This window comes from Trichomycterus rosablanca, chromosome 5, assembly GCF_030014385.1.
Source record: "Trichomycterus rosablanca isolate fTriRos1 chromosome 5, fTriRos1.hap1, whole genome shotgun sequence".
Lineage (NCBI taxonomy): Eukaryota > Metazoa > Chordata > Actinopteri > Siluriformes > Trichomycteridae > Trichomycterus > Trichomycterus rosablanca.
The window spans coordinates 30,053,618-30,079,548 of NC_085992.1; the positions used below are offsets into that span (position 1 = coordinate 30,053,618).

The 25,931-nt window shown below is 38.3% G+C and overlaps 1 protein-coding gene across 1 annotated transcript in view; it reads right to left on the reverse strand.

Annotated features, from left to right (window-relative positions):
• LOC134315046 (CUB and sushi domain-containing protein 1-like) overlaps positions 1 to 25,931 on the reverse strand; it is a 739,302-nt gene that overhangs the window by 417,562 nt on the left and 295,809 nt on the right. Inside the window, exon 3 of the mRNA XM_062995960.1 lies at positions 20,990 to 21,102. Coding sequence (XP_062852030.1) covers positions 20,990 to 21,102 — 113 coding nt within the window. The remainder of the gene's footprint in view (positions 1 to 20,989; positions 21,103 to 25,931) is intronic.

Consider the following 25,931-nt stretch of genomic DNA (forward strand, 5'->3'; position numbering starts at 1 on the left):
AAACAATAATAATCAAATAAAAAATAGGTTTAGTGGATGCCACTCATATTCCAATTTTAAATCAGTCACCTGTCACGTGTCCAGTCTGTCTGTGCTCCTGGAGTGTTTATGTGCCACGCCCCCTCTCTCCAGGAGCACATGTTGGAGTGTTTGTTTTCAGGGTTAAGCTAACACCCCCACATTGTGATTGGTCTTCAGATCATGGTCCACAGCTGCACCTTGTTGAGGGCTAATGCTCAATGCACGTAAGGCTGCAGTTGCAGATCAGTCAAGGTAGACTATTTTGCCTTGACTTTACCTTCGCTTTGTCCGCCCCTCTTGTCTAGTATAATTCGTTACATCACAGCGTTCTAACAGCTCAACCCAGTTAAAATATTTGGTCTAAGTAATATCAGAAGGTCCTGAGTAAATATTTTGTACTGTTTGTCATAAAAGCTTTTTGGTGGATGCAGGAAATTTTAAAAGAATCCCAAAAAATGCTGCACCCCTTGATCTTTGAATTTTGTGTCAGCATTTTCAAACAAACACATTTGGCAACTCTGTTGGCAATAATGTAAAGGCACACCCACACATTTGCAACAGCATATTGAAACTATAAAACCACAAAACATACCTTAAACTGTCATTTTTTTTGTAATGGGCAGATGGTCCCTCTGGCAATTCTTAACTCTCAACCTCTTAATTTTTGCCTCTAAAACAGATATAAAATGCTAATAAGCATAAACACCCCTTGACTTTTCAATCTGTTTAAGCAATCGCAAAAGGAGGCAGCACGGTGGCTCAGTGGGTAGCGCTGTCGCCTCACAACAAGAAGGTCCTGGGTTCAATTCCCAGGTGGAGCGACCAGGGTCCTTTCTGTGTGAAGTTTGTATGTTCTCTCATGTCTGCGTGGGTTTCCTCCAGGAGCTCCGGTTTCCTCCCACAGTCCAAAGACATGCAAGTGAGGTGAATTGGAGATACAAAATTGTCCATGATGATGTTTAACATTAAAGACATTAATCTAGTGTAATGAGTAACTACCTGTTCTGTCATGAATGTAATCCAAGTGTGTAAGACATGACGTTAAAACCCTAATAAAATAAAATAAAAAACAAAAATAAATAAGCAAAAGCAGTAAAGACATATAAAAAGAAATAAAGTTTTGATTATTGTAGGTAATGTCAGAACAAAAGAAATGATTTATTTTGTGGATTGACATCTGGCATTAATAACAAATTGAAATTGATGCCTATGGGAAAGAAAAAAAAATCATAGTTATAGCCCACCGGCTGAGTGTTGGTACAACTGTCGGAGACACTAAAGCATAACATTTTAGCGATCGTTTTGCCAGCATATGCGCCCACTCTGATTTGAGTTAATGGTGTGTGACTGACTCAATGTAGGAAATTTGAACAAAAGTGTCAGAAACATCACATTTTACCCTTTGTGGCAGAGGTAAACTGTGGTTAAGTGCCAAACAGTACAGCACACCATATGCTCACACAATGTGCCATACTTTTAATAGGTTATAAAGTGAAATACCTCTGTTGCTGTTCAAGCAGTGACAATGGCCTTTAGGGTGCCCTATAGGCTGTCCTACCACTGACAAGACCACAGAATAGATCTAGTTGTACATTTGTTCTTTAGATGGCATATTTTAGGTATTGCCTGTAGACATCTAACAAGTTCACATAAAACCTATGGTCAAAAATAAAAATACAAATGCATAGTAATTACATATAGCTGAAATGTATTACCTTTCATACTTAACATTAGCCTGTTAAGTCTGTTTTTAAGCCTACTCTTACTCAAAATGAAAGACTCAAGAGCTGACCAAGGTCACCTGGCCACAAGATAGATCAGACACATTTGTGCATCACAAATTATTTGCACATTAAAGGAATACAAATGCTTGTTGTAAATTCTTTGATAGAGCTGTTATTATATGTGTATCAATTTGATCAATTTGATACATTTGACAAACTGGTCATCACAGCAATTTTTGCTTTAATGGTGGCCTGTTTTAACCACAGTACAAGAACATTTAATATATTGGTGGCATGCGGATTAAATTATTCTATACAGCTGGAAAAATATAGTGATGCTATATAATGAGATTAGTTCTACAATTACTGACTGTAGTCCATCTGTTTCCCTGCATGCTTTGTTAGCCCCCTTTCATGCTGTTCTTCAATAGTCAGGACTCTCTCAAGACCACCACAGAGCAGGTATTATTTGGGTGGTGGATCATTCTCAGCACTGCAGTGACACTGACATGGTGGTGGTGTGTTAGTGTGTGTTGTGCTGGTACGAGTGAATCAGACAAAGCAGCACTGCTGGAGTTTTTAAACACCTCACCTTCACTGCTGGACTGAGAATAGTCCACCAACCAAAAATATCCAGCCAACAGCACCCTGTCGGCAGTGTCCTGTGACCACTGATGAAGGTCTAGAAGATGACCAACTCAAACACAATGGACAGTGCGTGGACATGGTATTTAAAAACTCCAGCAGTGCTGCTTTGTCTGATTCACTCATACCAGCACAACACGCACTAACACACCACCACCATGTCAGTGTCACTGCAGTGCTGAGAATGATCCACCACCTAAATAATACCTGCTCTGTGGTGGCTATAAAAAGCATGCAGAGAAACAGATGGACTACAGTCAGTAATTGTAGAACTACAAAGTGCTTCTATATGGTAAGTGGAGCTGATAAAATGGACAGTGAGTGTAGAAACAAGGAGGTGGTTTTAATGTTATGGCTGATCGGTGTATATTGTTTTCTTCTTTTACTTTAAGAGGTGCCACAATGGCAGCAAAAGCTCATATATTTTTATAATAAATATTGTAATCAATATATGAATTTTAAACTTTGTGCTGCAGCAGATATATGTATTTTTTTTTATGTAAAAAAGTTTCACAGAATTGAGAATCGAACAGCTACATAAATCTTTTTTGTCAAGTCTCTTCTGTGTCCAGTCTGAACCAGGGTTTTGTTTATTGAAATTCACTCAGATGAAATTATAATATATATATATATATATATATATATATATATAAATAAAGTAGTTTCAATCCAAATTGTAACTAGGTGTACATTTACAGAATGGCACATTTTCCTAAATGTCTCACTTCATGAACAATGTGTTGCTTATCAGAGAGTGCAGGGGACAGAATAATATTTCTTTAGAATGGAAAGCACGTCCTACCACATCCTCCATATTACAGCTTTGTCTTTCTGAACTTGCGCAGTACTATATTTCCTCCAGTTTCATCACTGTTTTCGTATCACTGAGCATTTTTAAATAAGACGATTCAAAGCTCCTGTCTGTGATTCTATAACATTTTAAATCTGGGTATGTAGTATCAGACTCTTAAGTCTCTGCACACCTAAAGTTTTCATAGACAAATTTGACAAAATACAATGCAACACTAAAAAAAAAAAAAGACAAACAAAAAAAAGCTGAAGACACTGAGCAAGTGAACATTTTATCCTCAAAGTTGATGTGTTAGAAGCAGGAAAAAGGGGAAGCGTGAGGATTTGAGTGAAATTGACAAGGGCCAAATTGTGATGGCTAGACGACTGGGTCATAGCATCTCCAAAACTGCAGCTCTTGTGGGGTGTTCCCGGTCTGCAGTGGTCAGTATCTATCAAAAGTGGTCCAAGGAAGGAACAGTGGTAAACCAGAGACAGGGTCATGAGCAGCCAAGACTTATTAATGCACGTGGGGAGCGAAGGCTGGCCCGTGTGGTCTGATCCTACAGACGAGCTACTGTAGCTCAAATTGCTGAAGAAGTTAATGCTGGTTCTGATAGAAAGGTGTCAGAATACACAGTGCATCGCAGTTTGATGCGTATGGGGCTGCATAGTCGCAGACCAGTCAGGGTCCCCATGCTGACCCCTGTCCACCACCAAAAGCGCCAACAATGGGCAAAGCAAAAATGCTTCAGGAATGGTTTGAGGAGCACGACAATGAGTTTGAGGTGTTGACCTGGCCTCCAAATTCCCCAGATCTCAATCTAATCGAGCATCTGTGGGATGTGCTAAACAAACAAGTCCGATCCATGGAGGCCCCACCTCACAACTTACAGGAGTTAAAGGATCTGCTGCTAACATCTTGGTGCCAGATACCACAGCACACCTTCAGGGGTCTAGTGGAGTCCATGCCTCGATGGGTCAGGGCTGTTTTGGCAGCAAAAGGGGGACCAACACAATATTAGGAAGGTGGTCATAATGTTATGCCTAATGTATATTTCTGTCTGTAGAGAAACATTATATAGCAGAACACTGCAATACTGCCTGTTTATTGTTATTATTATTATTATTGCACGACAAAGTAATGACTTTACTAAATGACAATTATGTAATGTAATAACTATTTGTATAGAGCTTATTTTATAATTCACATTGCCGCTAAGCAACTTTACTGTCTACAGCCTAAATTAACAAACCCAAGGCAAAGCTGCAAGGAAAATACTTTCTAAAACATGGAAGAAGAAAGAAACCCTAAAATAAACCAGCCTCAAAAGGAAACCAAACTTTTTAGCTAATTTTGCTGAAGTAGGAAAAATATGCCTTTACTAACTTTCTTCTTTATTGTTATTTTTAAATATGTTTTGTGTTTTGTCATGTTATTCTTGGTTTATTGTACATTTTATATAAAAATATAATACCGTTAAGGTTGAAAAAAATGAGAAAAAGACAAATACTTTGTTTACCAGTCATTTACCTTGCAGGAACTGAATGTTCCACCTCTGCTAAAAGTTATGAAATAAGTAATACACGGTGTAGAAGATAGATAAATATGAATATGAATAGATAGATAGATAGATAGATAGATAGATAGATAGATAGATAGATAGATAGATAGATAGATAGATAGATAGATAGATAGATAGATACAGATAGACAGACAGATAGATACAGACAGATAGATAGATGTCCACTAAACTCAAAATCTTTCCAACTCAATGCCCTTAAAATTTTTACCATTAAACTCAACCTTTATCTTAAACTCAACATTTTCAGATTGTTTCAGATTTTCAAATGTAATTATTTCATTTCAAATTAACAATGAACAGTCGCTTTGTTCAGAGCTCGGCTTGAGCAGTGCGGTAATACGTCATCAAAGTGTGCATATGAGACGAATCTGCATTTGTGTGGAATAAATAACCACTCTGTCAAATCCACTCTGAAAGTGTACACATGTATCTGTGTTTAGCTGGATTTTCCTCACTGTTTCACATTTAAACATGTGTTACAGCTTGAGGTGCTGAGAAATTGTAAGAATCAGCTTTTAATTTCAGTGTTTTTATATTATATTTGTGTTATTTTCAGTGTATAAGTGTCAAAAACAACCAAATTATTTTACATAAGCCTAAAATATATGCAAGTCCTCAGGACCATGGAACGCATTAATAGGTTTCCCATACAACCCTTATGGGAAAAATACCTTAAAACTCAAAACCTTTTAAATTCAACGCCAGTCCCAGAACCAATTGACGTTGAGTTTCAAGGTACCACTGTATATGTTATATGTCTGGAGTATAATTTTTACCGTTCCAGCTTGACTGTCCCCTTGTGGGCAAAACAAAGTCTGTGATAAGTTTGGTGTTTAGGAATGCCAGTGGCTTGCACACAGCCTTTGCCTCAATATATATTCATGCCAATAGTTTTGGAATAAAATGTCCAAGAAGCTTATGGCAGGGTGTAAACATTTTTTTGGCCATATTGTGTACCTATTTGAAGACATTTATGTGCACAGGTGTCCTGATGGATAAAGTCTGTACTCATTTTCTATTTCTTTACCTGCTAAGCCCTTTACAAACTGGCCGACTATTTGCTTCTCTGGGTGGGCAAATCTTTGATTGCTAAGCACCATGTAATAAACGATATGAAAACATCTTGGGTTTGTGAAGGATTTTTAGAACTTGTTTTGCAGCATAAATCTATTTTGCACAGAAGAATATTTTTTTGCCATATGTACCAGCTCAGTATTAATAGAAAGTGACGTTAATCCCCCAGTACTTCTGGACCAAAAAAATTATTCATCAAATTTTTTCGCAATAACTTTTTTTTATTTTGACAAGTGCAGTCAAAATAAATGACAAGGTTACACAGAATTGTATATATTGTAGTATGGGATAGCTTTAATCTGTTTTTCTTGAGAAAACACAGTCATTTGGACACACTGTCTAAAAATATTTGATATGATATGCTGTATCAGTGCTGTTCCATTCATCTTTGACTGCTTTATACAACTGGTCTTTGTTTGGACTTAATATATACCCATATACACTGATCAGCCGTAACATTAAAAACACCTCCTTGTTTCTACACTCACTGTCCATTTTATTAGCTCCACTTATCATATAGAAGCACTTTATAGTTCTACAATTACTGACTGTAGTCCATCTATTTCTCTGCATGCTTTGTTAGCACCTGTTCATGCTGTTCTTCAATGGTCCGGACTCTCCCAGGATCACCACAGAGTAGGTATTATTTGGGTGGTGGATCATTCTCAGCACTGCAGTGACACTGACATGGTGGTGGTGTGTTAGTGTGTGTTGTACTAGTATGAGTACAGCAGTGCTGATGGAGTTTTTAAACACCTCACTGTCACTGCTGGACTGAGAATAGTCCACCAAACAAAAACATCCAGCCAACAGCACCCTGTGGGCAGCGTCCTGTGACCACTGATGAAGGTCTAGAAGATGACCAACTCAAACAGCAGCAACAGATGAGCGATCGTCTCTGACTTTACATCTACAAGGTGGATCAACTAGGTAGGAGTGTCTAATAGAGTGGACAGTGAGTGGACACGGTATTTAAAAACTCCACACAACACACACTAACACACAACCAACATATCATTTTCACTGCAGTGCTGAGAATGATCCAACACCTAAATAATACCTGCTCTGTGGTGGTCCTGACCATTGAAGAACAGCATGAAAGGGGGCTTACAAAGCATGCAGAGAAACAGATGGACTACAGTCAGTAATTGTAGAACTACAAAGTGCTTCTATATGGTAAGTGGAGCTAATAAAATGGACAATGTGTGTAGAAACAAGGAGGTGGTTTTAATGTTATGGCTGATCAGTGTATTTCCTATGGGGTTAAGATCTGGTGACTGAATAAGCCAAACCATCACTGACAGAGAATGCCACTCAAGCCATGTTTTTATCTTGTCTCTTATCTTCTATTTACACCACACAACTTGTTCAGGCCTGGAAGCAAATCATTTCAGTCCATGATGGCTTTTTCACACAGGCTGACCAACACCAGATGCAGAAAAAAAGTACCACAAGTCCACCTCCTCCATGTTTCACAATGAAAGTTATGTTTTTGCCTTGAATTTTTCACTTGATGTTCTGGAGCACCATAACACAGCTCAAAGCATGGCTCATCACTTTAGAAAACATGCTCAAAGCACTGAGAAGTGCCAAAATTTAGAGTCTGTTTGTCTGTTCTTTTTGGACAGCAAAGGTTTCTTTGCACACCATTTTGATGAGAAAAAAAACAGCTTCCTTTAGCCTCTTTGTAATAGGTCTTGACGTTCTGAACTTGATGTTCTGAATTCCTGAGCACATTTTGTAATGTATTCTTACTATTCCTTAGGAGAGTAATTTTTAGACTTCTTTTAGCTCGACTTATCATTTAGGTTCTCCAGAATCTGCTTTCTGTGCTATAGAACCTTTTACTTTAAAGGTGTAACCAATTCTCTGAATGACAGACAGTGGAAATCCTGAAACCATGAGATCCTGAAACATTAAACTCCTGACACTCCTGCTTGACTAAGACCAGCAATATGGCTTTTAATTTCAATGCGTACATGAGATTTTAAAATGAAATTGACAGCATCACTGTTCAGGCACAGTATATTCATGACACACAGAGATCAAAGTAGACGTTAAGTGACGTACACCAATCAGGCATAACATTATGAACACTGACAGCTGAAGTGAATAACATTGATTATCTCATTACACTGGCACCTGGCAGTGGGTGGGATGAATTAGGCAGCAAGTAAACATTTTGAGAAAAAATGTGCAAGCGTGAGTATGTGAGCGACTTTGACAAGGGCCAAGGACGAGTAATAATGATGCACAAAATATGATGAATAGATGATACCTCATTTTTTGTCCAATAGTGTATCATTCATGATGATGTTACCTTACATCTAAAAGTCGATTTATATTTATTTCTTCCTTATTTTTCATCTCTTCCCCCAACCTCACTAAGTTGTAATATATGCGCAATAAATCAAAAGCAAACAACAGAAGTTAGGTGTTAAGTTTAAGCCAATTTCTTTGGCCTTGAGCCTATTAAAGATTTTATCTTGCAACAGAAAAAGAAAATTGGCTTGGATATTTATATAATGGTGAACGAGCCAACCTTGGCTTGGATATAAACTTAATTTAAAGACTGGGCATAATATCAGCTACGGACAATACACTTAAACTCTACATGATAAGCTCTTGTACATGATACACTGATCAGCCATAACATTAAAACCACCTCCTTGTTTCTACACTCACTGTCCATTTTATCAGCTCCACTTATCATATATGAGCACTTTGTAGTTTTAAAGTTACTGACTGTAGTCCATCTGTTTCTCTACATACCTTATTAGCCTGATTTCACCCTGTTCTTCAATGGTCAGGACCCACACAAGACCACCACAGAGCAGGTATTATCTGGATGTTGGATCATTCTCAGCACTGCAGTGACACTGACATGGTGGTGGTATGTTAGTGTGTGTTGTGCTGGTATGAGTGGTTCAGACACAGCAGCGCTGCTGGAGTTTTTAAATACCGTGTCCACCCACTGTCCACTCTATTAGACACTCCTACCTAGTTGGTCCACCTTGTAGATGTAAAGTCAGAGACGATCACTCATTCATTGCTGCTGTTTGAGTTGGTCATCTTCTAGACCTTCATCAGTGGTCACAGGACGCTGCCCACGGGGTGCTGTTGGCTGGATGTTTTTGGTTGGTGGACTATTCTCAATCCAGCAGTGACAGTGAGGTGTTTAAAAACTCCAGCAGCGCTGCTGTGTCTGATCCACTAATACCAGCACAACACACACTAACACACCACCACCATGTCAGTGTCACTGCAGTGCTGAGAATTGACAGTGAGTGTAGAAACAAGGAGGTGGTTTTAATGTTAATGTGATTTGGTTCAGCACAACAGGAAAAACCGGGCACATGGCAGGGCCTTGGGGTAGCTTTGTAATTGCTGAAATACACAGTGAACTATTTTGGATGCTGTGTCTATAGCGGAACTATCTGAAGAAATACAAATAACACATAATAAAATGCACCCAACTTCTCGAGGAAGATAAAATATTCTAAAACATACAAATAAAAGTTCAATATCGGGATTACACAAAATTTATAAGGCTTTGAGCGACAACTTAATTACCACAATGTTGAAATAAAACAAGAGCTGTGCTGATGATAACCGAAGGGAAACCTTGAGTGTAATCCCATCTCTCTTCTTGTCCAGGCCTTCCTATCACACCTAGACTCCACAGGGTTGATTAAACACTGGTCAGACTCTCATCACGTCTGACAGACCAGCTACTATCGTAGGGCTTTTGGTACGAGTAGGGAAATTAATTGATTCATATCTATATCTTCTGGAGCAGTCCCTGCTGGGGCTTTCTGTTATCTAAATCTCAGTGTCGAGGGAGAAAAAAAAAGTGTCATGTCTTTGAGTCTTTTTAATATAGGTTTGATGAGATACTTAATTTAAGGAGCTGAACAGTAACTACTTCAGTGCAGCAGAAAAAAAGCTAACAATATTAGGATATCTTTCCAGAGATTAAAATCATAGGTAAGCACATAATGCACAGACCAGCATGAACCCGGACTAGCAGGACAGAACGTAAAGACGGTAGAGCAGAGATAAGAATTACAACACACCAGCTTATCTACGGCATGATATATTACAACGTTCAGCCAAAAACGGAATTACAAGATTCACACCAGTACTTGGGACTATAACTAAGACAAATAGTCATCAGAAAATGTACATAATTATTTATAAGGACACCATGGTGATTGATAATTATTATATACACATACTAATGAGCCAAATATTAGAATGGCCTAATATGCTATCATGACCCTCTGACCTGTTAAAACATGAAATTCAAAAGACATATAAAGGAATCTGTGGTATCTCTGGTTTACAATAGAAACGGCTGTTGTTTCCCTTTCTTTATAATGTATTTTAAAATTATACTGTATTAAAGGCTAAATAAAAACATTTTGTAGAGAAATGCTTGTACTTTACTTCTCACTCACACACTTTCTTAACCGCTTATTCAATTAGGGTCGCGTAGGGGGGTGCTGGAGCCTATCCCAGCTTTTCAATGGCCGCAAGGCAAACAGTAACACCCTGGACGGGGTGTCAGTCCATCGCAGACACACATACACACACACTTATTCACCTATAGGGCAATTTAGTGTCTCCAATTAACCTGACTGCATGTCTTTGAACTGTGGGAGGAAACCCACGCAGACACGGGGAGAACATGCAAACTCCACAAAGAAAGGACCCGGACCGTGCCACCTGGGGATCGAACCCAGTACCTTCTTGCTGTCAGGCGACAGTGCTACCCACTTTACTTCTGTACTACTTTATTCATTACGTTCTTATTTTAACAAGTGTGAATTTCATTAAAGTACAGTGGATGTAAAAACTTGACACACCCCTGTTACAATGCCAGGTTTTTGTGATGTAAAAAAACGACCAAGATAAATAATTTCAGACCTTTCTTCACATGTATTGTGACCTATAATCTATACAATTCATTTTAAAAAAACTGGGTAGAAATAAAGACCTACAATAATGTGGTTGCATAAAGGCATTCTTTGGGTCATTGTCATGCTGAAAGGTGAAAATTCCTCCTGAAGGTTTCATGCCAAAATTGAAAAAAACAGGCACAATGCTGCCCCAACCATGCTTTACTCTGGGTATGGTGGTGTATTGATGTAGGTTTTTTGCTAAATGTATCCAGGCTTGGGTGTTTTTCTTTGTAAGAAAAGGCCTCCATGTTGCCACTTTACCCCACAGTTCTAACTAAAGCATCTAAAAAATACAAGAGATTGTTGTAATGTTGGTTTAGGCTTTTTAGTAGCCCGCTTGATGAATTTCTTGTTGTTGTTTTTTTTTAACATTTTTTTTTATTTTGTTATGACGTCCAGTATGTCAACATGTGCCATTTTTTATTCACTTGTTGATGACCCTCTTCACTGTGTTTTTGTACCTATCTCCTGACTAATACCTTTCAACAATAAGAACCCTTTGATGCTTTGTAAGCTACTTGTGGGACCATGTTTTTTCCCGTATGATGCCGTAAGAAGTAAAGGTCAGGAAAATCATACTAGAACAGCTGAACTTTATTCAGGGGTTAAACAGTCACTTTAATTGATGGCAGGTGTTACTGACTAATATTTAACATGAGTTTGAATGTGATTCACTAAATCTGAATTAAAAGGTGTGCACTTATTTAACCCAATTATTTAAGTTTTTTATAAACCCCTGAATAATTTCAGTTTGTTTTTAATTTAGTTGTACCGAATACAGGTCACATTAAGGGTGGAAAGGGGTTAAGGGCCTTGCTCAAGGGCCCATCAGTGGCTGAATGGCACAACTGGGATTCGAACTCTCAACCTTTTAGTTAATAGCCCAAAGCTCTACCCACTAGGCTACCATTGTCCCCAGTAGGCTACCACATTTTTTTACATCATAAAAAAAAGTGTTTAGACTTTTTATACCCACTGTATTTATTAAGGAATATTGAAACTTTACTTGTACATGCACTGTATTTATACTGACATTCTAAATGTGCCTTTGGATGCAATCAATGAGTGTACTTACACACACAGTCCACAATTCAAAGGTAATCAAACATAAGCAATGAGCTAAATAACAGGGTAATGCTGAAAACAGAAAAAAACAGAAACAAGGCAACAAAAACAGTCAATAATATTATAGCCAAACTACAATGATAAAAGACTTAGTATTGAACAGAAACACAGGATAAGCAGCAATAAAATGTAAGGTCAGCAAATACTAGATATTATTTTTAGCAGCCTACCACATAACTTTTATTCTAAATTTACACCCATTAGACCCACTTTATGCCTTGGAGTTAAATTCTTTTGTAAGTGTTTAACTTAGCTCTCTCACCTTTAATGCCTATGTATTATTATTGCCGCTAAGTATAAAGTTGTATTGGCTTACCCAATGTTTTGCTTTTCTATTATGCATCTTATGTTCATTTCATTATGCTATAGGTTAGCAGAACTGGTTGCACATACTAAAGCCCAATGAAACAAACTGCCATTTGCAGCAAGACTTAAGTTTGTTTGTTTATTAGGGTTTTAACGTCATGTTTTACTCATTACACAAGATTCTTTAGTTCACAAGGTTATATCGAACAATTTTGTATCTCCAATTTACCTCACTTGCATGTCTTTGGACTGTGGGAGGAAACCAGAGCTCCCGGAGGAAACCCACGCAGACACAGGGAAAACATGCAAACTCCACACAAAGGACCTGGACCACCTCATCTGGGGATCGAACCCAGGACAGTGCTTCTAACTGAGCCACCGTGCCGCTTCTAAGACTTAAGTCTAAGATTCAGATTTAAACTGTAAATGATCAGTCATGGCAATTTAGATGTGGCTTATTTGAGGTACAGCTAACTTGCAATTCAAGAATTACCTCTGACAGTACAATTATTAAAAATTTTATCCATATGTCACAAAATGTATTTAGCCAAACAAATCAAGTCCTACCTGTACATAAAGTTTTATATACTCAATAACAGGGTTCACGAATTCTACAATCTACAATAAATAGTTATTTTATAAGCACTGTGTGTATTACTGTTATAAGTGTATCATGTGCAGCAGTATTACTGGGATTTTTAAATATCCTATTGTTAATGCTGTATTTAGCCTCTAACTGTACACTTCAACATGTACCAATCATTTGTATATGCAGGGAGACAGTATCTAACAGTATCTAAGAACCCCAGAGATGCTTTTGAATCTTACACTAATACCATAACACCACTACCATGATATTAGTTGGGGTCCTGTTCTGTTGATGGATGGAGTGAGGATTGTGAAAAAGTAGACAGGGTAAAAAATTAACTACAGTCACCATCTAGATGGTAAGTAGGTGAGGCTCATAAAAGGACCAATGAATGAACATAAGAGATAGCTAAATAGCGGTTTTTGTTGCTGTTACCAAGCTAAACAAAAACAAAAAAATTTTAATTAAATAATAAAAAGCACAGGCTGTTAAATATTTTTGCTTTATTTAATTTTATTATTTGTATAATTTGTAACTACCACAGCATAGCACAGTGGTTAAGGTACTGGACTAGTAGTCAAAAGGTTGCTGGTTCAAGCCCCACCATGGCCAGGTTGCTGCTGTTGGGCCCTTGAGCAAGGCCCTTAACCCTCAATTGCTCAGACTTTATACTGTAACTGTAATGTAAGTCGCTCTGGATAAAGGTGTCTGCTAAATGCCGAAAATGTAAATCTGATCATTTATGGGGCAGTTGTAGCCTAGTGGTTAAGGTACTGGTCCAGTAATCAGAAGGTTGCCGGTTCAAGCCCCACCGCCAGGTTTCCACTGTTGGACCCCTGAGCAAGGCTCTTAACCCTCAATTGCTTAGTTTATATATGGTCACAGACATCATATTCTCCTGGCCAAAGACAAAATGGACCATTCCAATCATCAATCCAGGTTCAAAAAGTCAGCAAACGTAATGGTATTTGTAGGGACGTCACTGCTTGTTTCGTCCCTGCCAGGTCACATTCTACATGTGTTACAGCAACATGACTTAGTAATAGAGTGATATTGCACGACTAGCCTGCCTGCAGATCAAACATGTCTAAAAAGCATATAAAGTGCAATAAATAACATTAAAGACCTTGGAGTGTTGAGCAGCTAAAGTGTTATATTAAGCAACAATGAAAAAAATAATCCACTTTTACAACTATAACGATTCCCTTAGTTCTTAAAAAATTACCAAAAGTTGTTCAAAGGAAAGTTGTCCTAACTTTTAGTGTTGCAGCCATTACATTTAGATTAAGCATAGGTTGTTCAGTTAAAACATTAAAATGTGTTGTACTGTAACTGAATACAGGTAAAAAAATATGCGAATATGCAAATCATTGTTGTCCATATTTTATCTACATTTTTCCTACTGTCCCAACTTTTTTGGTTTTGTAATTTGGTTGAATTAAATCCTACCTTGTACACTTTTGTAGAAGTCAACTTAGCAAGGCAGTTGTGTTGTAGGTCAAATCTAACAAATTTAAACTCTTCACAAAGTTTCAGTTGGTTCAGTAACTCTACTGTTTTGCAGTGATGCATATAAAACGACCACTGGTTTATAGCGTGTAGCTTTAGGTTTAGACTTGTCAGGAAGGTTTATTTAATTCTTTTTTTCACTATTCTTAATTAACTGCAGCTCTCTCGATCAGCAAACACTGCCATCTTGGGTTTCTGGGTTTATCTAGGGAAGGGAAATTGCTTCTAGGTTCTATATTAATCTACCACACTGCTGTGCCACTCAGCACACTGCAGGCAAATAGATTACAATTAGTCTGGTGTAATGGCCCATAAGCCCTGCTCTAAAGGCTGCTGGGAAACCCACAGGATCATTGTGCATGACATGATCTAAACAGAACCGAGCGGGACTGAAGAAATAGTACCACTCACTTTAACATTTTGACATGCACATTACAAACTTAGAAGCCTTTAAGCTACTGCCCATGTCTGGTATTCAAACACATTAGTCTTAAGTTTCTTCTCAAAAACTTAATTAGTTTAATTTACTATTTGCATAATATGTATAATACATAATATTAAAAACACTGAAGGCCACTCAGGTGGCGTAGCGGTAAAAAAAAACACACTGGAACCAGCTGGGATCTCGAATACATTGTATCGAATCTCAGCTCTGCCCACCGGCTAAGGCTGAGCGGCCACATGAACAACGATTGGCCTGTTGTTCAGATTTGGGAGGACAAAGCTGGATGAGGTCTCTCTCCCATGACTGGTGCAATTACGACCTCTGCTGGCTGATTAATGGCGCCTGCACAGAGATGAGAAAAGAGTGCTCTCAGGGTGTGTCTCTCCGTACACATCGCTGAGCTGAACTGCATTCGTCAAAATGCGGATGATAAAATGCATACGGCTGCTGCCCGCGTGTCGGAGGGGGCATGGGTTAGCTTCGTTCTCCTGAATCAGAGCAGGGATCGGCATTGGTGGAGAGGAAGCATGACACAATTGGGCAATTGGACGTGCTAAAAGGGAGAAAAAAGGGGAGAATATGCATAAACAAAAATATTTTAAAAAATATTTAAAAAAAAACACTCAAAATGTATCTTTTGTGGACCGGCTACAGTAAGTAAAATTAAAAGTAAAATCGGAACCATTTTTTAAAATGTATTTGTATGTATTTATTCATGTATATATTTATTTATTTTAAACTGAACAGTCACATTATGTTAGACAGAACAGCAGATCTGGTGAACGTTATTAAAAATAAAAAAAATCTATAAAAAACTGGACCAATAAACTTAGAATGTCAGTGTCCTGAAGAGGAAGCACTTGACAACATTTACTCAAACTGTCTTTGTACTCATAAATTATGTATTTTCTAGTCTAGCTCCCCCAACGTGTCAACACATTGATTCTCCCACTGTGTGATACATTAATGTCACCAGTCAAGATTTTTCTGGCGTCTGCCACTATCTTTTAAAAATGTTCTGTAAAAAAACGTGAAGGAAGCTACGTATATGTTACATAAAGCTTTAAAAAATTAGTTTATGCATATTTGGTGGGTAAAAAGCTACCGCCTGCAACACATTCCAAAAAAAGTTGGGATGGGGGCTAGTAATGAGGTGAAAAATTTAATAATGATGTGATTTCAAACAGGTGATGTCAACAGGTGATTGTAATCATGGTTTGGTACAAAAGCAGCATCCAGGAAAGGCTGAGTCTTTGGTGAGCAAAGATGATCAGAGGATCTCCAGTTTGTCAACAAATGTGTGAGAAAATTATTGAACTGTTTAAAAACAATCTACCTCAAATAAAGATTGGAAGGAATTTGCATGTTCTCAAACGTCTTTTAAGTGTGGTGAAAAGGAATGGAAACATTACAAAGCGGTAAATGTTTTACTGTTTCAACTTTTTTTGGAATGTGTTGCAGGCCTGAAATGCAGGAATGGATGTTTATTAATGAATGAAATGAAGTTGATCAGACAAAACATGAAATACCTCAGGTTCATCCTGTCTGTAATCAAATAAAAGTCAAAGTAAATGTAAGAAACTTTTATTAATTGCGTTTTCCATGCTGTCCCAACTTTTTCTGATTTGGGGCTGTAAAATGCAAGTCAGTTTGGCAGGTAATTGTGCAACTAAATAAAAAAGGTCCAATATGTATATTTCTTTGTAAGCTTACAAACTTGCTGCAGACCTACTGGTGTTTCACTTATGCTAGCACTTAGCTTTTCATTTCAGGATTGTTGAAAACCAATTAAATGTAAGTGTAAACATTTACTATGGTATACCATTTCACTTTTGAACTTTCAGTTCTGAATAATCACAAAGTGTTGACATATTTTCTGCAACAGCATGTTTCTCATGTGATTGGGTATGAAACAGTGTGTTAAATCATAACTGTATAATATGCTCATTTTTAACTCTTATTATTACCATAGTAACAACTAATTTACAGGGATGTCTAATTGAATACAATCTGACAGATCTAGACGTGATCTTGATATAAAAATATGTGTTTGATGAAACTTAAAAAAAAAAGTGGGAATCTTTACAAGTTAATCCAATATCTGGTAAAACAGAAAGCACTATGTTGGGTTAAACAGTGTCCATTTAGGCCACAGAAGGAAACACCATTAAAAAATCCAATTAACCAGATGGATAGGGTTGCAGTTGTGCAAAGGCTCCTAATGCATAACAGAAAAAGGTCACACAGTCAATGAAAATGTTATGTAGCCGTGACTGTAATGGGCTTCAGCTAATACAGATAAAAACAACCACGCGGAAAGAAAGTGAAAACAAAATTCAAAACATCTCAGTTGTCAATGAGATTACTGGTTACATATGCTAAATATTCTCTCTAGTGGCTTGCTAACTTTCCAACTGCTTGGCATGGCTAAAACCACCACCTTGTTTATACACTTACTGTCCATTTTATCAGCTCCACTTACCATATAGAAGAACTTTGTAGTTCTACAATTACTGACTGTAGTCCCATTTGTTTCACTGCATACCTTTTTAGACTGCTTTCACCCTGTTCTTCAATGGTCAGGACCCCCACAGGACCACCACAGAGCAAGTATTATTCAGGTGGTGGATCATTCTCAGCACTGCAGTGACAATGACATGGTGGTGGTGTGTTCGTGTGTGTTGTGCTGGTATGAGTGGATCAGACACAGCAGCGCTGCTGGAGTTTTTAAATACCTTGTCCACTCTATTAGACACTCCTACCTAGTTGGTCCACCTTGTAGATGTAAAGTCAGAGATGATCGCTCATTTATTGCTGCTGTTTGAGTTGGTCATCTTCTACATCTTCATCAGTGGTCACAAGACACTGCTGTTGGCTGGATGTTTTTGGTTGGTGGACTATTCTCAGTCCAGCAGTGACAGAGAGGTGTTTAAAAACTCCATCAGTGCTGCTGTGTCTTATCCACTCATACAACACACACTAACACACCACCACCATGTCAGTGTCACTGCAGTGCTGAGAATGATCCACCACCCAAATAATACCTGCTCTGTAGTGATCCTGGGAGAGTCCTGACCATTGAAAAACAGCATGAAAGGGGGCTAACAAAGCATGCAGAGAAACAGATGGACTACAGTCAGTAATTGTAGAACTACAAAGTGCTTCTTTATGGTAAGTGGGGCTGATAAAATGGACAATGTGTGTAGAAACAAGGAGGTGGTTTTGATGTTATGGCTGATCGGTGTATATGACAACACATCAGCTAAACTGCTGGGCTCATGCTGAGAGTTTCTGCTAAAGTGTTTAAGTTTAATTAGTTAAATTAACCATTAGATATCCTCAAACTACTGAATCAAATACTGCTAATGTTAACAGAAAACCATACACTAACTTTTTAGCATTAGCATCAATAGCGTTATTGTTTTGTTAATATTAGCATTGTACCTTTACTGTTGCCATCTTTAATGCTTAGAGATTTAAGACTTAATTATAATACATTAGCAAAGCTGTTCGGGCCCTGTGAATGACTGGTGGCCTGTCCAGGGTAGTTCTGCATTGTGCCCTGTGTTTACCAGTGAAACTGTCCTCACTGTGACCCTTAAAAAATTCAAGCAGTTGACGAAAATACAATGAAATGAAATTCAGAGCAAACAAGTGAAGCAAAATTTGTCTAGATTGCTTGGTGATGCCTTTCCATAACATATAATCTTACTTAAGACTGACAATTGAGGGGCTCACACAAAGACATACCTGGAACGCAAAGACAGCACACTTTCTGCTTAAGTGCACTATTATGCCATATAAAATTTCTTTCAGGAAGGCACTTATTCATAATGCATTGTAATAGGGCACATGGCACCATCAGTGCTACTCCAGTTTCCTAACATCACTCAGTGTAAAGAAGGTCACAAGTAAGCGTTTACGTGTGCAACTTTTTATGAGACTGTGATAAATACATATAATATTTTTATATGAATGGTTAAATGGTTCCTGGGAATGTTGTACGTCATAACTGGAATGATGTAAACAGTAAGGTTCAGTGGTTGATACAGAATTGACCAGTGAGTAATGTTTGAGCTGGGGGTGTTATTCAAAAACGTGTATTAATTTAATATATATTTATACTGAATGACACATACTACAGATCAAAAATGCACAGTTTGGCACTCTGATTTTAAAATGAGTAATACAACGACCACAGATGTATTGTTATTTCAGAGGATGATGAGAGAAGTCCTGTTTTTTTACACTTTTAAGCAGAAGACTTAGACTTGCTCTCTTGATAAGCCACACCTCGTTTATAATACTAAACTCACACTTCTCTGTTGTATTTGGGAAATGGCATATAGCCTTTAGCATTACAATTTGTTGGTTTGCTAGCTATATACAATTAAGAGAAATAATATACACACTGTAACATCCCTAGACATATTTTTATCAAATGACCTATTAGTACTTGGTTAATCCACATACTGCTGTCAGTGTGACCTGAGCAAACTAAAAGACACAAAAGAGCAAACGACACTTGAGTGTATAATGAGATTGTGTGGGCATTGTCTAGCGCAAAGGTGAAATAATACCCCCGACAGGAAAGGGATCTTTGTCTCGCAGTGTGAACAAAGCACACATTGTCAGAACATCTGCATACCACAGCAGTGTCTCAACAACTACCATATGGCCATAAAAAAAGGGTTGGGTGGATTTCTAGACACATTGCTGACACCCAGCAAGTGATGATGGCAAATAAGACTTTGAGATGTGCAAAGCTTTCCAGAGCTGTTTGGGAGTTAGCAGCAAAATGCCAGTGCGTCTATTGAATATGCATATTGTGCCGTCGGCGAGATGTAAGAAAACATAGCGCTCTCCTACTGTAGGAGGAAGCGCTTTTATTTAGGAATTGCTTTTGTGTGAAATACAAGGGCGTGGAAAAAAAGGCCATATCTGGAGTACGGCAGATCCCTCCCACTTGCTGAACAAGTGAACAGAACAGATAGACTCAACACACTTAACAAAAATGGTAATTCACAAATTTAACACAAACACAAAATGCGCAATGCGCAAATGCACGTCATGTTGAACACAGCAGTAAAAACAAATGCTTCTACCACAACACCTTCTAACACCTGACAAATAATAAGATTACAGTTGACTGGATTGGAGAATTTATTGGCATGATCGTGGGTTCTCACAGCAGTGTGTCTGAAGAAGAACAAGAAACAGACCTGTGGGCCTCCCTTTATACTGCTCTAGTCACATCACATTAAGTGTTGGACTTTGGAACATCCATTCTGTGCTAACTGTTGTTTTTTTAACTGCTTACAACAACAACATTTTACAACAACAGGCATGTTGCTTATCTCTGTACTGTGACTCCACATCTCAAGCACAATGTAACTAAGGATTTAATGCACAAAACAGCATAATAATAATAATACTTAGGTAATATTAAGCATAAAATCTAATTTTTCCATAACAAACCCTTATCATTGTTTCGGCTGTAGGTGCACTGCAATGTAGGATACAGTGGACCTTTCTATGACCTTTCCATGTCTCTATGTTAAGATACGTTAAAGAACTGTTAAGGTGAATGACGACTATGGTAGAGATCATATCTCACCCTTATTTTTCTAATAAAATTAGACCAAATAGCTCAGAGGAGCAGAGCTGCAATAAAATTAGCTCTATCTGAGACTGGGATGCCTTCCTTAATCCACCAACTAATTGGAAAAGCTCAGTGATGCATATGCAAGGAGTATAAATCTACTTTTACTCAAAACTTACAGCCAACCGAGTGGCCCATACAAATAAATTCCTGTGAGGCAAAGATGGCACATATTTTTGCCATACACCATATGTTTTTACTTCTCTTTTCCTTCTGCCAAAAATGTACTTGTCTATCGTACATTATCATTATTAATGGGATACTTTCACTGCTACTCCAGCCTTCTCATATTACTCAAAAAAGGGTAACAAACCAACAAACCACAAAATAGATTTAGCATTATATAAAGGAAGAAGTGGTGATGTATTGTGCACCTTTACTTCAGACTCTGATATGTACTCCAGTTTTTCACACCTTTGCCTGATTTCTTTTAGAATCAGTAACAATTAGTCAACAAAAGAAAGTTCAAACATCTGCTCACACAATACTGTTCATTCACTTTAGCAAGTGCAGATTTGGCCAGTTATTACACATAAAAACAATGCCTTACCTTCATAGATTGCTTTAAATCCTTGTGCACTAACAGCAAAGTCTGTGGTGAACCAGAGTGCCATTACAGACCCTGTACTCACTATTGGTGATGGCAACATGAATCCAGACAACCTGAAATTAAAAAAGCATTAAAATTAGAATTTCAGCAGAAAACCATGGTCAAATACCCAAAAACATGGTCAACCCCAAATTAGAAAAAGGTTTAAGGAAAAAAAAGATTGAAATGGATTTGCATGTTTCTTCCTCTACAGTGCATAATATCATTAAACCATTCAAGGACTCTGAAGGAATTTCATTGAGTAAATGGCAAGGGCACGTGATCTCTGATCCATCTGACAACACTGCACCAAGAACTGTCATTTATCAATACCTGATAAACCACATAGGCTAGCGATTACTTTGGCAAACCTTAGTCAAGCACTACATTATGAAATTACATTCTCAAATGCCACCTAAACATTTACTGTGCAAAAAGAGGCCTTATATTAACCATATCCACAAGTGGTGTCAAGCCCTCTGTGCTCTAAGGCATTCGGGATGGACCATTACACAGTGGAAAATGTGTTTGTGGGGTTTTTTTAAGAAATGGACCATAAGCCAGGGTCTGTCATGATATGGTGTTTTGTCTGTGCCCTTGGCAAAGTTAATTTACACTTCTGTGATGGCAGCATAAATGCATAAAACTACATTAAAATGTTAGGGCAACATGTGCTGCATACAAAACAACATCTTTTCCATCTTTTTCAACAAGACAATGCAAAACCACATGCTGCACACATGACAAAGGCATCACTGTGGAACCACAGGGTATGGACACTGGCCTGCCAGAGAGAATGTGGATAATTAATAAACTAAAATGTGATTAAAACTATGTGTACTCTTGCACACTTAAAAATAACACCTAAAACTTTTAATTGCTTGGTTTCCTCAGTGGCAAAACATCTGAGAAGGACAGGCAACATTACAAAGTGGTAAATGCTTTACTGTCCCAACTTTTTTTTAAATGTGCTGCAGGCCTAAAATGCAGTAATGGATGTTTATGAACAAATAAAATAAAGTTGACCAGACAAAACATTAAATATTTTGGGTTTACACTGTCTGCACTGAAATCAAATGCAAAGAGCCAAAATATGCGTTTGTCTTTACAGTGTCATGTGTGAATCATGGCTATATGCATGTTTGGCTATGATGTTTACAAGTCAGGAAAGTTGCCAAGTCCTTTTAGTGAAATTGAAGAGGGTTGCTAGGCCTTCAGACCAAAACCTCATTCTTCCTCTGCAACCTCAAAAAGCATCATAAGCTTCACTGTGAAGAAAACTTGTATGAATTTGTTTACTTGTTGTGCAGCTTTAAGCATTATCTGTATAGCAACCTAATAATAACTCCAATCCAGTGTCGATTTATGCAAATGAGGTACGTTTTGTATCTAGGGTTAGTATCATCTGCATTCTAGTGGTAAGAGAAGAGAAGGTAAAAGTGGAGAACAGAAGAGGACCTAGTACAGAGCCCTGTGGGACACCAGTTGAAAGAATGCAATGAGAAAAAATAGAGCCACTCCATGACACTTGGTAGGAATGTCCTTCCATGTAGGAAGCAATGCACTACCATGCTGAACCAGTTATTCCAAGGTTGGAGAGGGTGGACAAAAGAATGCAGTGATTTACTTTATCTAAGGCTGCAGCTAGGTCAAGAGAGATCAGGACCAATGGAAGTTTGGCTACCTTGCCTGCATAAAGCTTCTCATTGACAGCCAGAAGGGGTTTTTCTGTAGAATGTGCTGCCTTATAGCCGGACTGATACTGATCCTGGAAGTCATTCTGTATGAGAAAAAGGAATAACTGATCGTGGACAACCTGTTTAAGAACTTTGAACAGAAAAGAAAGGAGTGGTATTGGTCAGTAGTTGTGTATGCTTGTAGTGTCTAGTGTGGGTTTCTTAGGAAGGGGGATAACCTGAGTCAGAGTCACACGTAAGTCAACTTCAGACTCGACTCATGACTCGTAAACAACAAGAGTCCCAGGAATACCCTACGTAGTTCACTTCACAGGAACAACTGGGGTAAATGGAACGCTCCTACAGAATTGGTGCTAATGGTTGAAAGACTGCTTTCTGAACCAATCAGCCCTTCTGATTTTAGTATGATTTTAAATTTTTAGTAAGAAATGCTGTTATTTGCATTTATTCAGCTTGCGTCACACAGATAATGTGTCAATGAAACGCTTGATTGGCTTTCTAATGAGTTAGTGTTTTACTTCACAACCGGGTAATGTTTGGAGGTTTTTAAGTATAAGCACACATTTACAAAATAATTTATTCCTAATGGGACAACACACAGTTATAAATTTAATAGCATCTGGAAGAACATAAGCTAAGGTAAGCAGTGTTTTGGATTTTGGCCACTGTTCCTGATTTATCGCGTGCTTCTGTTTTGCAATGAAAACAAAATGTATCAGTTTAAGCTTTAACTGGTACCTTCTTGTTACGGAAATTACATTCATTTGCACAATGACTAGTAAAGTAAAGGCACTAAGTGAAACGGCAAAATTCAGTTGCTAATCTGTTGTTGTTTTTTAACTAAACTTACATATAATTTGTTTATTTCTATGCTACATTTTCAATAAATGTTTTGTGAATATTATATTGATTCGTGACTTGACTCGGACTCTAGTCTAAAGACTTGTGACGTGACTTTGACTCTAGCCTTAAGACTCGTAACCTGACTTGGACTCGTATTTTGTGACTTGTGAACATCTCTGGGAGAAAGCCTTGTGAGATTTCTTAAAGGATTGTAGATGGGATAGGATCTAACAGGCAGGTTGTGGGGTTGCCAAATAAGAGTAGTTGTGCAACTTCTTCGATGGTGAGTGAAGAAAGCTGGTGAATGGTTTATTTTGTCAATTCTTTTCCTGAAAGGATGTGGCAGAGTCAGCAGCAGTGAGAGGCGGAGGCAGGGAGAGGAAGTTTATATTTCTTCCACTTTCTATCAGCTTCCCTTAATTCTTTTCTGTTGTCACACAATGCACCTGAAAGCCAAGGAGCTGGGTGGGAAGGTTTTCCTAGTTCAAAGGAGAAAGGACAGAGATGGTCGATTGACAGTGAAAGAAAGGGAGGTGCAACAATGCTTAAAAAGGAAGACCTAAAGTGTGTTTTTAAAATTTTGTCAACAAGGCTATTGTTATTTGAGCTTTTCTTACCCCTGTCTGTCTGTGGTTGATGATGGAATGTTGCTTTCCTATGTCCACACAGTAATCAGAGGTCAGGATTGAACCCAAGTCCTAGTGCTATGAGGCACCAAGAACATCCAGCAAATTAACAGCATATAAATAAATATTAAGTAATAGCAAAGTTTCCTCTTCTAATGTCAATAATACCCACCCCGACACACAAAATTCACTTTTTCTCTAAGAAAATTTAAAAAGCCTATAATTATAATAATTGCATGCTAGTGGTCTAGGTGAGGAGAAAGCACTGCTAATATACACAGATGAGCTGAAACATTATCACCATGACCAAAATATGTGTATGGGAATGATTATATCAAAACATTTGTGCATGTTATGGACAATGATGAATTAAATGTTGAGCTAATGGTAGTTAGCATACACTGATCAGCCATAACATTAAAACCACCTCCTTGTTTCTACACTCACTGTCCATTTTATCAGCTCCACTACCATATAGCAGCACTTTGTAGTTCTACAATTACTGACTTTAGTCCATCTGTTTCTCTACATTCTTTTAGCCTGCTTTCACCCTCTTCTTTAATGGTCAGGACCCCCACAGGACCTCCACAGAGTGGGTATTATTTAGGTGGTGGATCATTCTCAGCTCTGCAGTGACAATGACATGGTGGTGGTGTGTTAGTGTGTGCTGTACTGGTATAAGTGGATCAGACACAGCAGCGCTGCTGGAGCTTTCAAATACCGTGTCCACTCACTGTCCACTCTATTAGACACTCCTACCTAGTTGGTCCACCTTGTAGATGTAAAGTCAGAGACGATTGCTCATCTATTGCTGCTGTTTGAGTTGGTCATCTTCTAGACCTTCATCAGTGGTCACAGGACGCTGCCCACGGGGCGCTGTTGGCTGGATGTTTTTGGTTGGTGGACTATTCTCAGTCCAGCAGTGACAGTGAGGTGTTTAAAAACTCCATCAGCATTGCTGTGTCTTATCCACTTATACCAGTGCAACACACACTAACACACCACCACCATGTCAGTGTCACTGCAGTGCTGAGAAAGACCCACCAACCAAATAATACCTGCTCTGTGGGGTCCTGACCATTGAAGAAAAGGGTGAAAATGGGCTAACAAAGCATGCAGAGAAACAGATGGACTACAGTCAGTAATTGTAGAACTACAAAGTGCTTCTATATGGTAAGTGGAGCTGATAAAATGGACAGTGAGTGTAGAAACAGGGAGGTGGTTTTAATGTTATGGCTGATCAGTGTATAATGGGGCCAAATTGTTATAGACAAACTGCAAGTATTTATTAAAGAGCAAGAGGTGCTTAATAACTGCCGTGGTTAGTACCCACCAACAGCCATCCAAACACAGCCGACAGGTTGCTGGGCGGCCAAGACTCATTTATGCCAGCAGACATGATGGCTGTGACAACTGGTACAGACTAACAGTAGGGCTAGTGTGGCACAAATTGCTGATAATTTTAATAATGGTGAGGTGAATATGTCACACCACACAATGCATCAAATCCTTCCGAGTATTGGGCTGCGTCGTTGTAGGCCAGTTAAAGTGTCCATGTTAACTCCTGTTCACTGTTATAAGCACCTACAGGGAGTATCAGAACTGGACATTGGTATTGATGGAAGAAGGTTCATGTTGATGGCTGGGCAAGCCAAGTCAAAGTCTTATTTATTACCCTGAGACCTCTAGGGACTAGAACATAACATGCACCTTTTTACATTTGGAACTATGTATACA